At 36.0% G+C, this 16,981-nt stretch overlaps 1 protein-coding gene across 1 annotated transcript; it reads left to right on the top strand.

The window, feature by feature from the left end:
* Window positions 1-3,287: 3,287 nt before the first annotated feature.
* On the top strand, window positions 3,288-16,871 carry LOC18444498 (uncharacterized). The gene is made up of 3 exons (XM_011628856.3): window positions 3,288-3,527; window positions 11,497-11,679; window positions 16,468-16,871. Exons 2-3 carry the CDS (start codon window positions 11,521-11,523, stop codon window positions 16,633-16,635), a joined length of 327 nt encoding a protein of 108 aa, XP_011627158.1. The 5' UTR covers window positions 3,288-3,527; window positions 11,497-11,520; the 3' UTR covers window positions 16,636-16,871.
* The last annotated feature ends 110 nt before the right edge of the window (window positions 16,872-16,981 follow it).

The following is a 16,981-nucleotide window of genomic DNA, read 5'->3' as shown; positions in this document are numbered from 1 at the left end:
AAAATATGAAAAAAATAATTCGTAAAATATAAATTAACGAAAATACCTCAAAAAATTTATAGCTGTATTTTGATTAATTTAGATTTTACGAATTAATTTTTTTATATTTTTATTAAGTGCGTCTTACTAAGATTTACATACGTTCCAAATTTCAAATCATTCCAATTAGTAAAAGAAAAATAAAAAATGAAACACTATCGGACAACTGTGATCGTGCGATGAAGTTTGGATGATGATGAAGGTAGGCAAAATCACTATTCATTTTTGCCTATAGATGTTTTGTAGTATCTTCACATATACACATATATAACTAGCCTAACTCATATGAAATGTCCACCATCCAAACATTGGAGATTGCAACAACAACAAGTAGCTGGAATCTCCACCGGTCAACCAAGTTGGCTAGTGGATGTCACTAACCCGCATGAAAACCGTGTACATACACACACGAGGTCTAGTTAGTCGAGTACCCACCCAGACCCGCTCTCGGTTCCACCTGATGAGCTCTAAGCGAGCAGGTAAGGTTTTAGTGATAACTCTAGTGAGTTAATCGACTCATCCATACATACATGTGTGTATCCTCATGCATCACGTCCATCTTAGGTATGGACGTAAAAAAGAAAAGAAAGAAAAAAAAAAAGAAAGAAAAAGAAGGTGCTTTTCACTCTGCCTCAAAATGGATGGCAGAAAACATATTAAAAAGATGAGGCCGGTTTGTATAGAGCCGGGGCTATAAACAATCAAATTAGAGCCTACTATCAAATAGTATCGAAAAATGTGGTTTCAATATTGAAAATCTTTGTGATAGTTTTAAAATATATTCTTATTTTTATTTATAAAGTTTAAAGCTTAAAAAATAGTGTAGATCAATGAAAACTTGAAAATCTTGAAAATTGACGGTTCAAAAATACATTATAAAATATACTATTTCAAAACTTGATCTATACTATTTTTGAAAATAGTGTATTTTGTAACACGTTTTTGGACAGTCAATTTTGAAGATTTTCAAGTTTTTATACATTTGTTGATCTATACTATTTTTGAAGCTTCAAACTTTATAAATAAATATAAAAATATATTTTAAGGCTATTACAAAAATTTTCAATATTAAAACCATATTTCTCGATACTATTTGAAAATAGGCTCTAATGTGATTGTTTAGAGCCTAGGCTCTATACAAACCGCACCCTATATATAATCGCCATAACATTTGAGAGTAACAAATCTCAAAATTTTGGATTCAAAATCCATGGATTTTTTTGAGAGCCCTTAGATGAGTCGGCGAACACCAAACACTTTTCCTATAGCTAGTTGTGGTTTGTATAAGGTGGAGGCCCTAAACCATCAAAGTAAGGCAACACTAAATAGTGTTGAAAGATAATTTTTTGGTAGTCAAAATGTATGTGATGGTTTGAAAATTTATTTTTATATCTAATTATAATATTAAAAGCTTTAAATATTGTAGATCGAACATATCTATAAATATTTCAAATATTGAAAATTGATAGCCTAAATAATACATTACAAGATGTATTATTTCCCGGACTTAAAAATCTATTTTTCCATGTCTACATGTCTCGAGGTCGAGATCGTGAATTTGGGGGTATTTTCGACATCGAACTCTTCTAGTGGATTTTCGATTTGCGCCTTATTCATACACTTTTTTCCTTCCCGATGTACATAATATACATCCATGTGTTGGATTTGTTTGACGCCAGTGGTCAACTCTTAGTGGATTAGTTCAACTAGCTTGATTAGTTTAGTATAATGTTGGTCAGTTTCCCAAAGAAGCCATAGATAAGTACTTAATATTGAAAGCAGCGTTATAAAAAACGTCGAGTCGAACCGGATTCGCTCGGAATTCGCGAAAAGGGACCGGATCGGTTGAAAAATCGAAAATCGTCCGGTTCTAGAGAGAACCGGACGATTCCGCACAGTGACTCGCCGATTCACTGTACGGAATCGGCGAGTCCGAACAGTGAATCGGCAAGTCCGTAAGGATTTTTTTTTTTTTTTTTTTTTTTTTTTTTTTTTTTTTTTTTTTTTTTTTTTTTTTTTTTTTTTTTGGTAATCCATGATAGATTTTTTTGATCGACTTTTTTGTAATCCATGATCGAATTGTTTTTTTTTTTTTTGTAATCCATGATCGAATTTTTTGGTTTTTTGTAACCCATAATAGAATTTTTTGTAATCCATGATCGAAATGTTTGTTTTCTTTTCTTGTAATCCATGATCGCTTTTTTTGTTTTTTTTTTTTTTTTTGTAACCCATGATAGAATTTTTTGTAATCCATGATCGAATATTTTGTAATACATGATCGAAATGTTTGTTTTTTTTTTGTAATCCATGATCGAAATGTTTGTTTTTTTTTTTGTAATCCATGATTGAATTTTTTGTTTTTTGCTTTTTTTGTAACCCATGATAGAGTTTTTTGTAATCCATGATTGAATTTTTTATAATCCATGATCGAATTGGTTTTTTTCTTTTTTTGTAATCCACGATTGAATTTTTTGTTTTTTTTTGTTTGTTTTTTTTTGTAATCCATGATTGAATTTTATGTAATCCATGATCGAATTTTATGTAATCCATGATTGAATTTTTTGAAAATTTGTGATTTCTTTTTTTTAATCCATGATCGAATTTTTTTTTGTAATCCATGATAGAATTTTTTGAAAATTTGTGATTTTTTTTTTAATCCATGATCGATTTTTTTGAAAATTTGTTATTTTTTTTTTTTTATCCATATTATTCAAAGAGAAAATGAGAGAGATGATGATTATGAGGCCACCCTATCCACAGCCATATTATTCACATATCGAGTCCCAACAGCAACAGTGTAGGGATGAACACGAAATACTGTAAATTAAATGCTGAATGGCGGTTCATGCAGGGAAAGAACATATCAATATTCGTATATTCATTCAAAAACATGAAAATTCTTAACGGAGTACCCTCATTTTTTATTGAATTCCTAAAAAACAATATTTATAATGAATTTTAATAATTTTTTCGAATTTTTTTTAAACTTTATTATGACAGATTCACCGGATTTCCGATCCGGATAGCCGATTCGTCGATTCGAATCTGTTTTTTGGAAGCCCGATCAGGGTCACCGATCCGTTTTTTAAACCATTGATTGAAAGCATTCATGATGTTACTGTAATTTGCCTTAAACATTTCCTGCGTCAAATGATAAAATACCAGGAAAGGGCGAGAGAATGCATGGAAATCGCTTGAAGCGCCCGTGACAGAGGAGGAGAGAGAGGGAAATCACCCGAAGCGCCTGAGATTTAGAGAGAGAGTCAGAGGTAGGGAGAGAGAGATCCTGACCAGGTAGATACAGGGCGTGCAGTTGATAAATACAAAGAGAGAAGCCTAATTGATTGTGTTCAAATCGTAGACACCCTCATCAGGAACAAACGAGAAGGCAATCCGATGAGGTTTCTTCAGAAAAATTAATGGCGGACCTAAGCTATAGAAGCGATCGATGGTGTTCTGCCCTTTAATGGGGCGACTTCTGGTTTCAAGTAAGCAATCGCGGGAAATTGTTTACTGTCATTTCGCGAACTGAAATTTGTCGTGTTTACTGAATTTCTTGTTGAATTGGTTAAGGGAGCCTCAGTTTGGCAATTGTAGGTTAAATTCAGTGGGGGATATGTGATTCATTTGGGGTGTTTTAATCATTTCAATTGTAGTTTATGCTTGCATTCTGCAGTTCATCACTTGGATTACTGATTTGAATGTTTACTCTTTCAGAGAGTAACATTTTGGTCGTTTTTTCTTAGGCTTTGTGCATGTGGATTTAAAAGCATTCAGAACCTTACTAGCGATTTGTTTTTTCGGTCTTCCCTCTCTCTTTCTCTCTTATTGATTATGGCAATTGGATTGTAGAGCTTGGAATTTTCTTCAAATCCATTTATGGATGGGGATGAGAGAAGATGGGACTGGCTTTTCATAGGCAAAAGTCACCAAAGCATTATTGGATTCTGAAACATGAAGCGAATATGGATCATGAGATCAATAACTGTTGTTGGTTTTGGCCTATCTAATGAACATGTGTCAATCTAATTGGTGAGAAAACTTATGCATACAAATGCCACTCATGCCCATGGGAACTGGAACAGATTTTTTATGAGATCTTCACATTCAGTAACTCGATCAATAACTCTTTCAACCGCACATGGCAAGAGGGCAACAACATCACCGATAGCCTGGCCAACAAGGTGCCCTCAATTTCGGCCTCTCATCAACCATGCATAGGAAATCTGAACAAACAAAAACTGCCCGTAGCTCATCCCTCGGTCATTTTCCAAGTTGCTTTTTCTTCCCTGCTGGGCACTTTCAAATGCATGAGTTTTGTAAATCCTGTAACACGTTAGAGGTACTGTGTGACTTATAAAGTATATTCTTACTTAACACAGTCAACTTCATCAAAAAATCTATCATAATTTTTAGAAGATAAGAAGCAAGTGCATCCCAAAACACCAAAAGCATCTAATTTAGCACGGTTACCTCTAAGAATACATCTAAGAATCTTGAATGGAGAGATATTCTAATTAATGAAATTGGTTAATCTTTGCGTATTGTAAATTTATTCAAACTCGTGAAGTACTGGATACATTATTAATGAGTTACAATTCGATTATGAGTGTGTGCTTTGTTCTTTCTACCAGCTTTTTTTGTTGAATTAGTTGGCAATGGGCATGACATATGAAGCAGTCCACGATTGCTTTCAGAAAGCCTAACACTTCACATGGATGTCCTTTGGTGTGGTCCAAAGCTTAATTTGAAATCTCTTCAATGTTTACGACCCTCATCGTAATGGGTTTCTTTAGTAATTTGGGCATTTCAGGCTTCAAATTATTGTTGAGTGCCTGTTGGAAAAATTGTGGCGAAGTTTATTTTCCCAAGTGAGTTAGGATTCTTTCTTTCCATTATTGAGTCCTAAACAATATTCTAGAAAGATCAATCTTCTGGGAGATTATAGTCTCCATGGATTAGAAAGTTGAGTCTTCGAATTTTGATAGGTTATATCTTTCCTTGTTTTGCTAGTTAAGTTAGTTCCCTAATTTTGTAGAAGAGTCTAAAGAGATTTTGTCCATGTTTTGTAAGGGCCTAGTTTCCAGAAACTATAAAGGAACTACTTACCTAATTTGATAGAATCTAGAAGATTAGAAAGTTTAGGAAACTAGAGATATCCCTATCTAAGAGAAATAAAGAGGGATTCAAACCTCTATAAATACCCATGTAGGCCTATGCGTAATGTAGTTCAAGTTGATCAACAAAATTTCAGTTTCAGTTGTAGCGAGATGCCACTTTAGAGGAGAGCATGCTCAGCTATTTTTGTAGAGATATTGAATCTACAACTCTAGCCTGATTTTGGGAAAGTCCCCCGAAAGTTTAGGGCCACTTTCTTCCCTTGGTGTGTAGATTTCCCAAGACCTTAGCTTATGGTTTTAGGGGTTCGCCCCAAACAGGCTTGAACCTCTTCTTCTTTCCCTCTTGTGTTACACTTCTCTAGCCAAGATTCGATCAACCAAAGTTGTCACCCTATTCTACCCCATCAAATGGACCCTTCCCTGGTTTGAATAACATTGTTCGACACCTTCCTAAACTCATCACCCATACCCCTAAGCCAACTAAAGCTAAATTAGCCCTAATCTTGTCCAACCCCTTCAAATCCATCACTTACTGTTGCTGGACCTGCACTTTTCCAGCTACTTCAACTACCTTAACACCATTTAAACCTAACCCTATTTGTTGCTCTAATCACATCTAACCCTTGCCTATCACCTTACCTACAATCCTACCCTATTTAAACATTGAATTCCTGAATCCTATTCGAACTAAGAGAACTTGATACCCTCAAACACTGCTGTCCCATATGTTTGAAGCCCATTTTGCATGTCACACTTATGTAGGAGTTAAATTTCCCTTGGTTCTGCATCAATATTGGTCAATTATGGCTCAGAAAGTGAGCAATGTCTGGAACATATGATATATAGAGCCCTCTAAACCTATATTTGGTGTTTTTTTTAATGCTATATTGTGTCATGATACATAATATAATTTGGAAAAAAAACTAAGTAGATCATCAGAATTGAAATATGTATAGCCTAGCATATAGAGTATAAAGATCTATAAGTACAACATTATAGCTAGAACCTCCTTGATGATTGCTTGGCTGGAAGCATCTAGAACTAGAGATTTGGTAGTTTTAGTTTTCTTCTCCCATTTAGATAAAGCCCTCTCTTTCTAAGAAGAGTTTTGGAGGCGTTTCTAATATTGGAAAACAAACTTCTCATCTTGCACCTCATCCCAACTAGATGGGTGTTGGGTTCTTAACAAACCTTAAAGGAGGCAAACTAGGAAGGCCGAAAACAAGGAAATGAAAAAACGTTTCATGACTTCTTGCCATGTTTATTGATGATACTCATCTTCTGTGTGCTGCATTGGAGCAAAGGCTGGCCTTTGAGTTTATATCTCTTATTTGATTCGTGCATTCATGAATTTTCTTGTGGGGTAGGATCAGTGTTTTGAAACTTGGCGAGACTGACTTGGATGCTCGGCAGGGTCCCAAACCCCTTAAATTCGGGAATGGCATTGGGGGGGGATATTATAAAGTTATAAAGAGGTAAAAACCCTTCTTTAGGATTTTTGGCATCAAGAATGGTTAAATATGTGAAGAATAAGTGAATCGAAGTGAGAATGGGACAAAACACCTGCCAAAGGTCCCTTTCGGCAAATTAATATTAATAGCAATAATAAAAGCATTGAAAAAGGTACAAATGGTCAAAGGGGGCCTCACCTGCTGACCAGCATACAATTGTGCAACTTGGGAAAAACCTAATCGTAGATCAAGACATCTGATTGACTTGTCAGCTAGCTTTTCAGATAAACAAGGAATACCATGGTCAAACCCATGGAAAGAGAAAGGCCAGGGGAACACTGGCCTCTTGATTGAAAGTTTGAAATGCTGCGTATTAATGCAAGTAAGGGCGTTTTTCAAACTCAGCGCTGCTGGGTGAGTCGACTAGGATCCACCCTAGTAACTCAGACAGGCCAAGGCCCAATTTTCGAGCTTGAGCAGAGTTTGAACCACTGGGTATGATCAATTGGTTCAATGCACATTTAATCAAATTCTCAGGCAGAGAAACTACTGCTTCAAATTTACTGGTTGGGATCTATCAAATTTTACAACCTCTGCAAAGCAACCGTCTTACTTTGTATCTTTCATTAATAACTAATCTCAATATCAATGTATTTACACAATCACACTTTACACATGTACTCCACCAAAATTAGAAACTCATATAACGTTAATTGGATAGGTTATTGTCAACTCTTTTCTGTCTGCACCTTCTCTAGTTAATTTGTTAACTGCTTCATCTGATTTTCTCCATATTAGAATTTCATCTTTGGGTGCATAATTCATTTAATTTCACTGAATATGTAGGTCAGTCTGCATGGGCAGTTTGCTGAATTTGATGCCTATGATACCACATTAGCTGAATCCCCTTCTATTCATATTGTGGACCAAATTCATCTATTTCTTCATCCATGGTTTCGAGTAAAAGCTTGATTCCCAACCATTTTACCCCTCACCATTCCATATTTTCTGCTCTCATGGCTTCTGGAGACTCTGATAACCAGGTAGAGTTTTGGGCAATGATCTCTACCACAGATTTATTCTATCTCCCACCACCACCATGTACCCCAAGTGTTTAACAAAGTGATTGTTCTCTCCATAAATGGCTCTCCATGGTCCTGATGCTTTTTTAACGTTTCTATGCTGTTCACGCACCATTCAGAGACATCAACCCCTTGATGATGTGTTACAACTCCTTTCCCACATCTGATCTTCCTTAAGTCCCAGCCTCGACCACCAGTTGTCTAAAAATGCCTCATTGATTATACCCATCTTGCGAATACCCAGTCCACCTTCCTTCTATGGCTTCCACATGACTTCCCATATGACCAAGATAAATTTGTTCATTATGGCTGAGGCCTTCCACACTAACTCTCTTTGTAGCCTTTCTAATTTCTTGACTACTTTCGTAGGCATTTTAATCATTGACATTGAATACTTAGTCTTCACGTAGTCAATCTTTTCTCAAATATTTGTATCACTTGATCCCACTATGATATGGGTGGCTTTCCAACATGCATAGGTAAACCATAAACCTAACTATTTGTTTGGGAGTTCTGCAACCTCAAATCTGGGACATTTTGCCAGAGTTTAATTCCTTATTCTCTACATTTATTCCAATTAACTGGGTTTTATACATGTTAACCTTCATCGCTAAGGCCATTTCGAAGCACCTAGAAAATACCATAGGTTATGAACTTGGATTCGTATTGGTTCACATGGTATAAGAATGTCATTTGCATATTTTAGTTGTGATATTACACTATAATGGTTCCCCCAATTGAAGTAGAAAATCCACTTAGCAAGCCTGAATTGCACAATTCTAACATCCTTTTGAAAGCATCTCTTATGATGGTGAATAAAAGGGTGACAAAGGGTTACCCTGCTTTGAGCCCCTTGAAGTTGCAAAGAAACCTTTAGACTTCCACCACTGATAAATTTGCTATAGATGGACATCCTTGAATCCATTTTTACTATCTTTTGCGAAATTGTATTCTCTGCATAACTTGGTCCAGAACATCCACTCTTTATGATTGTAGATTTTTCCGTAGTCTAACTTACAAACTAGCCCAGGGCTCTTATCTTGTTTTCTTCTTTGTATATGTTCATGGGCCACTCAATGCTATCAAGTGTCAACCTTCCTCTTACAAGCATACCCTGTGGGAGTGATATCAATTGGTCTAGCTATTCTTTAAGTCTAAAGAGAAGTGTTGTTGCTAGAATTTTGTAAACACTTGTATTAGACTTGTGGTCGAAAACTCTGAAGTTCTTCTTCCCCATTAGGATTAGTGTAATGAAGAATGCGTTCATGCTCTCATGGATTACTCCCCTTTAAGGAACTCTTTCTCATTTGCACGAGATCTTCCTCAACTAGGCACATAAATCCTGAAAAAGGACCATTGGGAACCCATCAGGCCCTGGTGCTTAGACCTTCTACTTAAGCTGAGACTGCTACTTTTATCTTCTCCTTCTCAAATGGCTGCTATAGTCAAGCACTTCTGTTGTTCCGTAGACTGAACATGCTTCATCTCCACCACTCATCTCACCGCTTTCTCTCTTCTCTACCAAATCACAATCTCTCTCTTATCTCTTCTCTTCTAGATCACAATGCTTCTTCGCCCTCTCTGTGACCCTACCTTTGAGTACTGTTTGCTGTAATGGCCTACATCTTGTGGGCTAAAATTATCTTTTCCTTTTTTCTTTTTAGACCCCATTCTTGTAATAGAGCACCTGTCTTGTGTGGGTCGCCTAAGGGGTTATTGTGTATTATATCTATATAACTATAACAAAGCTAACCATTTTCAAAAAAAAGAAGAAGAGAAAAACAGCTCCGGTCTTAGTTTTGTTCTGTCTGTTGATGTCAGAAGCTTCTTGAAATAGCTTACTATTGTCTTCTGTATCTCTGATTTAAGGACCATACACTTATTTTAGTATAGGGCATGATATTATTACTCCACATGCAGTTAACAATCTTATGAAAAATTTGAGTGTCATGATCCTCCTCCTTTTGCCATCCCTTTCTCCATCGTTGCCAATGAATGTTGTGTTGTCACTGTTCATGGTTTCCTGTGATTAGATCTTGGCTCTGTTCTTTTGTTTATCTCTTGTCAGCTAGACATCCTTCTTCTTCAAGATGAAATAGTTTGCTTATCTCCTTCAAAGTACTCTCTGTTCCAGACATTTAGCAAAGAACATTGATCCCTACAAGATAAATGGTAAAGCAATGTTAGAAACACATTGGAGGACTAAAAACATCAAAGCATTAAACTATTCACAAACACTAAGAAGTAATTGTGATAAAAAGATTATTTTAGAGACTGAGGTCTGTATCAATGACTTCGTATTTGTGTGGATGATTTCTTCATCAATTCACTGTCCAACGAACGTGATCAACTACCACTGGATTTACAATAAACGAGGGGGAAACATGGGGTAGATTCTATGGTAGTTATGGGGGTAAGAAAAGTTTTTTAGGAAACACCTTTCTTAATTTGGAAATTCCTCTACCTGATGGCTTAAATCTCTCTCAAAGATTTCATCCATGTTTTATTCATCTGAGTTTTGAGTAGGCTTTTCTAGATATTCTAGAATGGTCCTCTATAGAAAAAGTACAAATACTTTCAAACTGTTGAACCAGGATTCAATATGAGGATTTCCATTTTTATTGCATCTTATTTTTTTTGTTTTTTGATAATGTGAAAGTCATTAGTCTAACAGTTTAACTATTCAGATCAATGGTCAAACTGGATTGGACTGGACAGCCATTTTTCCTTGGTGGATAGAGTGATGTTGATGATATTATCTTTTGGGCTGTGCATTCCAATGATGATTCTTCAACTGGCCACTGAAATGGATGCTAGATGCTATTGAAATGTGCTTTGTGATAATTTTCTTATTTAATATGTCATGTTTAACTATAAATGACTTAGCATAAGTCGTTGGAATACCCTACATGGTTCTATATCATAGGCCCTGCCCTTTCCATATGATTTATTAAGAAGTACTTTTTTATTACTCTCTCAGAAAATGTAATCCTTAATAACTAATGGCAGTGGACTTCCAACAGAGTAAAGGGCATTTCGGTTATGGTTCTTGCATGCTTCACTTTTACAGTTTATGGCATCCGACTTATTGCCATTTGTGCATCCTAGAAGAGTTTATTTGTCTTCTTTGGTAGTAACCTTATTAAAGCAATGTGTGCATTCTTGATTGTGTTCTGTATACTGATGGTAGGATTGCATGAGAATCTCGTGATCAATTTTCAGGAACAAAGTGCACACCTATCTATACTATATTAGTAAGAGCAGGTTTTGTCCCGCTTTTGTCGGAGTTTAGGATATTCCATACTTCGCACTAGCATGCAATACGGTACTTAAATCCAATATTCACTAACCAGTTTTATGCAAGGACGGTAGATGATGAGTTGTTGCACACTTTTATAGCCTCCCTTGTTTTATTGGCAGGACCAATTGCTCAACTCCACTGGCCATGATAAGTATGGAATTATGTTGGCCATGAGTGCCATATAGCTTCGAGACCCTAGGACAAAATTGCCCTTTATCTTTTATTTTATTTCCAAGGGTACCCAAGAGGGACATGCCTGAAAACTCTCTTGCTCTCTCATATTCATATATATATATATGTGTGTGTGTGTGTGTGCACGTGCCAATGTGCATCTCATGGGATTGCATGCCACTATATTCTTAAATCTTCTTCGGCTTGCTGTATAAAAGACGTTCCAGACAATTAATTGCTTTTTCTTGCTTTATGCATCTATTCAATTTCCCAATTCTATGGCCTTTGTGTATTTTCTTGTATTTCTGGTACTCAATATAGTCCTATAACAGGTATAGCATCCATAGTGACAAACAATGTCAAGGCCCATGGTACTGGTTTTCCTACTAGTTGTTTTGATCATCACATCACAGTTTGAATGGAAACAACCGCTAGTGAATGATGCAGAATCAAGTCCAAGCATTTCCCAGAAACAACAATATATTTCAAAGAAAGAAGAAGTTGTTAAGGAAAAGGTAATTTGTTTATATATTATTGTGTTTAGGCTTATCCTCTTATTTTTTCGTAATGTCTTCTGTCTGGGATTTAGCACTTGCTTTTCTAGATGACAATTGCTACTTCCATTGGTGAAGAATCTTTGGGAGCCAATTTCAATTATATTTCATGATCACTTATTGTTGTTATGGTCACATTACTTTGACTAAATGATAAGTATCCCTGATTGCTACTGCAGATTGATCTTTTATATTTTGCATCTTGAGTAGAGAGCAATGCTTTATGGCTCTACTATAAATATCTTGATACTGTGATATTTGAAATAACTCCATATTTCATTTTCTTCTGATGAGTCATGCATTTATAAGATTTCTTTGTAAACTATGCCGGTCAACAAATGCCCTATACTTTTCTTGTCTTGGTTATATCACCTAGAATATATACACATCTTGCTGAGTCATTGTCAGGAATTGTACTCATCTTGTGCAAGCTGCTGCTTTCTGCCGGAGAAAAGAGTAGGGGTCAAATTTTTGTAATTGTTTATATGAGGCTATACTCACTGATCTTATAACTGCTTTTCCAGTGCATAAATATTTCAAAAGTTGTTACTTTATTTTAAAACAAATTTAGCAATAGTGGTGTACCTAGAGATTTAATTTGGTGGGTGTTGGAAAAGAAAGGAGTCTTTAGATGAGAGATATGTACAAGGGAACGCTAACTGGTGTGCAAACAACTAGTGGAGAGACAAATGAATTTTCAGTGACAATAGGCCTACATCAGGGGTTAGTGTGGAACCCATATCTCGTTGTTTTATTTATCGATGAGTTAACTAGGCACCTAGAAGATGAGGTACCATGGTGTATATTGTTCATGAATGACATAGTTTTAAGGAAAAATATCTCCATATACCTTAATTTGATGTACTATTTCTTATTAGACCCTCAAGTATAGGATCTATCTAGTGACGTTAAATTTTTTAGAATCCTATCTTCTAACCCCTTGAACTTGTTAACCCAAAAGTTTTGATTTTAATTCTATTTTTTGCCCTAAACAAATACATGAATTCAATACACACGCTCATCCTCTTTCTTTACTCTGACTTCTCTCATTTCCCTCTCTATTTCTGAATCATCCTCTCGCTTTCATTTCCCTTTTCTTCTCGCTTTTTTCTCTCTTCCCCATTCTTTCAAGTTTCAATTGTTCAAACAACGAAACACTCACTGTTTTTCCAAATTAACATCAGTCGCAAGCAGTGGAGCCTCTATCAACCTCTTCTTTTTAACCCTTACTTTTTACCTCTCCTTTAACGCTAAACATTGATCGGTATGAGCATTAACAGCGTTGATTGCTGCAGACAAAGTGGTTTTGGATAAAGAGAGCTTCGAGACCGCGGGATTTTGAAACCACATTAGATTTGATGGTAGTTTCTGGTTTTGGATAATCCGAATTGAGTGGTTTTGGAGCGGTGGTTTTAGAGCGGGCAAATGGAGAAAGTTACATCGGTGAAGGGATTTCCGACAACCACCACTTGACTTTCCGGCAAGAGATGGGTGGGAGAACACCTTTGAGGTCACCGAAAAACGGCCAACTTTCTTCCCGTCTACGGTTCTAACCTTGATACATATTCACTTTGAAAAGAACAAGCACACACAAAAGGAGAAATAGAATCCCAAAATTTTATCACATAATACAAAAATAGAGAAGAGAGTTGCTCTATAGAATGAAGAAGAGTGTTCCAGAGAGGGCGAGAGAGCGAGAGCAAAACAAAGGGAAATGAGTAAAGAAAGAGGATGGGCATGCATGATATTTGTGTATTTGTTTAGGGCGGAAAATGTCATAAACAAGAGAAATTTATGGGCTAATAGGATTCAGGGGGTTAGAAGATAGGTTTTTAGATAATTTAATGCTAATAGACCCCTAACTTGAGGGTCTATTGAGAAACTATATGACAAATTAGGATGTATGGGGATATTTTTCCTAGTTTTAATTAAACTGACTAGAAGCTATGTCAATGCAAAATTAAGACTTTGAAGAGATGCTCTAGAATCTAAAGGTGGTTTTAAAATTAGCCGGACTGAGACAAAATATATGAAATGCAAGTTTAGTAATAATAGGAGTAGGAACGAGGAAGTGGTTACGATTGAGGGCAAAGAAATACCTAAAAGAGAGTATTTTCGACATCTTAGGTCGATAATCTAAGAAAATGGAGAGATTGAGGAAGATGTCGCATATAGAATTATAGCTGGGTAGTCGAAGTGGAGATGTGCAACCAAAGTTTTATGTGATCGTCCCAGAGCAATGAAGCTGAAGGAGGGGAAGTTCTATAAGACCGCTCTGAGCGCAGCTTTGTTTTATGGGACGGAATGTTTGGCAGCAAGAAGCAACATAGCCATAGGATGAGTGTAGCTGAGATGAGGATGTTGAGACCATTATTAGAAAAACCGGGTGATCTAACTGGTAACCAGCCTGGTTAGATCGGAACTGGCCCCTTGTCGATTCCGGTTTCGAGTGGTTTTGATGAACGGCTGGTATTTTAAAAATAAGAATTCAAAAAAATGTATATAAAATCCCAAAAAAAAGGCATTTGATTTGTAATAAATTTTTTAATATTTTTTACATTATGGTAAATATTAAAAGTTGTTTTGGTCATTAATACGCACTTTTAAAATCCAATTTTTTCATTAATTTTCAACGTCACTTGAATGCATTTTGTTTTAATCATTATTTATATGCTTTTCATATTTTAGTAGATTTTTTTTTGCATATTTTTTATTTTTTTCTACAATTTTTTGGTCGCCCTAGACTTGCTCGATTAGAATGGTTGAATCGGCAGGTTTACTGGTAGGCCTCCGACCCCATGTCTGGTTAACCGTTTCGGTTCGATTTTGCGAACACTGGTTGAGATAGATGAGTGACAAAACAAAAATAATAGAAATTGAAATGAATACATTTGAGGGAATTTAGGTGTGGCTTCAATAGGCGATAAGATGAGGGAAATAGACTTGGTGGGCTGGCCATATGCATCTAGACCTAATACAACACTGGTTAGGATGTGTGAGAGTTTCACATGGAAGGCTCTAGAAGTGCAATGTGAAGGCCCTAAAGGACATGGATGGAAGTAATGAGAAAAAATATGGGGGCTTATAGTCTTACTGAGGGGTTTGGCGATGATGGAGCAGAATGGCGGAATAGGATTTGTGTAGCTGACCCCAAATAGTTGGGACAAGTCTCTAATAATGATGATGATGATAGTGAAATAACGCGGAGAAGATGAAACACATGTAGTTTGTGGAGTTTGTAAAATTAGCTGTCTACTTTGGATTGTGCATGAATGAGGTTAAGTTGTTCAATTTTACATATAGATGCTTCAGGTCGTAATTTTAGCATTAATATGTTTGTAGTAACATTTGCCTAGGGAAAAATCTACCATACTATGGTTGTGTATGGCATATTGGTACATAGCTGGGGAGTGTGCTGTGCATTCTTAGGAATGAATGGTGAAAGCTAAGCATACCATCATTGGGTACTGCAATTATAATATCTGGTCTTGAGAAGGGACAGGAGATACCCCATCTATGTAAAATGTGTTTTACACGGGCTGTGTATGATATGTTTCCATTCATCTAATATTAAAGAAGCTGCTCTCATCTGATGAGACAGGAGTCGCATGCCAATGGTAGATGTTTGCTGTTGCACTAGTGTGATGAGAACAAAGTTTCTTGCAATTGCTAAAATCACTGATAATTGGGAAAGGGCTTCTCATAGATTCATGACAGAGAAAGTGTGCAGATAACTAACAGGCCTTGTGTGTGTTTCTGTGCTCGTGTTAGCATGCGTATGTTCATGTGTTTTATTTGTGATAATTTTGTCCTTTTCAGGTGAACTTTTAGCATTTTAGTTTCGATTCATACTCCTAACACCGGTTGTTAGGGCTCTGCACTTGTTATACATGCATAGTGAAGTATGTTCCCATTTGGGCATTCCCACTACGTATACTATTTTATTATATATAAAGCTGTAGGAGATGGAAGCTTTGGTTTCCATAATGGATTCCGAATTTTGGATTCCAGAATTTCTTTCTCTATGGGTGAATCTGGAAATCTGGTTTCGTACCAAATTACATCCATATATGATTTGTAAGAAAGTAAGTTTAGTGTGCATGAAGTAAACGGACTCGGATTTGGAAGGTTTTTAAATTCCTGCCACAACACCATAATGTAAAGTAATAGTAAATGAATGTGATCACTTCCTCGGTAAAGAATTATACAACTGATGGACTATGGAAGGCACAGTCACGGGGTCATCATTGTCTGCTAAATGATGGATGTCATATATAGGTAACGGGACCCATCTTTGTGTTCATAGCTTCTTCTGATGGGTCCTGTTCTCTGTCACCTTTGATTGCTTCATGGGATGGTGATGTCCCCCAGTGGGTTGGATTATAGGGTTTACTTTTCTGTTGGATATATATATATATATATATATATATATATATATATATATATATGTATATATATATATATGCATTGGCTGTTGAATCCTAAGATGATTCAAAGAATGAAACCTCTTTGAGATGACTAAAAAGATAAACTATAGCAAACCATTACGGGAAGTGTAATCATAAAATATCTGTCGAAAATCTTTTTCCAATTCGAATCATTCGAAGTTACTCAGAATGGATCATGATTTTCCAGGGTTTTGATAATTAGACACTTAGAAGCTTACAGTTTTAGTACATTCTTTGTAAAAGACAGTTCAATGTAGAATATTCATATTGCTTAAAGTAGTTATCTACTTGTGCTTTGCAGATAATTCTATCTCAAGAAAAAGATATACAGAGGCTCAATGCACTTGTGAAAGAACTTAAAGAGCAGTTATTACAATGCAGAGGTAGCAATTTTACAACAAATGCCACAGAAAGAGCGGAATCAACAAATTTAAGCAGCCTTGAGGATCCCCAAATTCTTGATGACTAGTTTCAATGTTCTACTCTCTTTGACCTTTTTTGTGGTGGCAGTGAGTTGGGTTTGGTAGAAACCCTACCTGTGTTAGTTTACTGAGTTACAGGGTTATTTCCATGTTTCTTTCTCACCCTGTTGTTTGTGAAACTGTATGCCTTGCACTGTAGGGTCCCTGCTTAAAGGCTTCTAACATTAATTATGCATCGTTGTAACATAATTTATAATCAAATTTGAGTTTGGCTTGTACTTTTTATGTATTTTGCAAAATGGGTATCTTTTTTGGTGTGTGAATGCTCTCTTTTCTCTTTGCAATGAATGAATTTCCTATTTTATCGAGTTTCACAGACAAGTGTAATGAATT

The sequence above is a fragment of the Amborella trichopoda genome, chromosome 11, assembly GCF_054954075.1.
Source record: "Amborella trichopoda isolate Santa Cruz 75 chromosome 11, AtrichopodaSantaCruz75HAP2 v2.0, whole genome shotgun sequence".
Classification (NCBI taxonomy): Eukaryota; Viridiplantae; Streptophyta; class Magnoliopsida; order Amborellales; family Amborellaceae; genus Amborella; species Amborella trichopoda.
The sequence above is the reverse complement of the archived record's forward strand: the minus strand, read 5'-3'. Positions and strand labels throughout refer to the sequence as shown.

Bases quoted from the DNA above. Each gene is read 5' to 3' on its own strand.
- LOC18444498 (XM_011628856.3), top strand. From the start codon at position 11,521: ATGTCAAGGCCCATGGTACTGGTTTTCCTACTAGTTGTTTTGATCATC. The intron at 11,680-16,467 runs GTAATTTGTTTA...TGTGCTTTGCAG, and splicing joins AAGAAGTTGTTAAGGAAAAG to ATAATTCTATCTCAAGAAAA.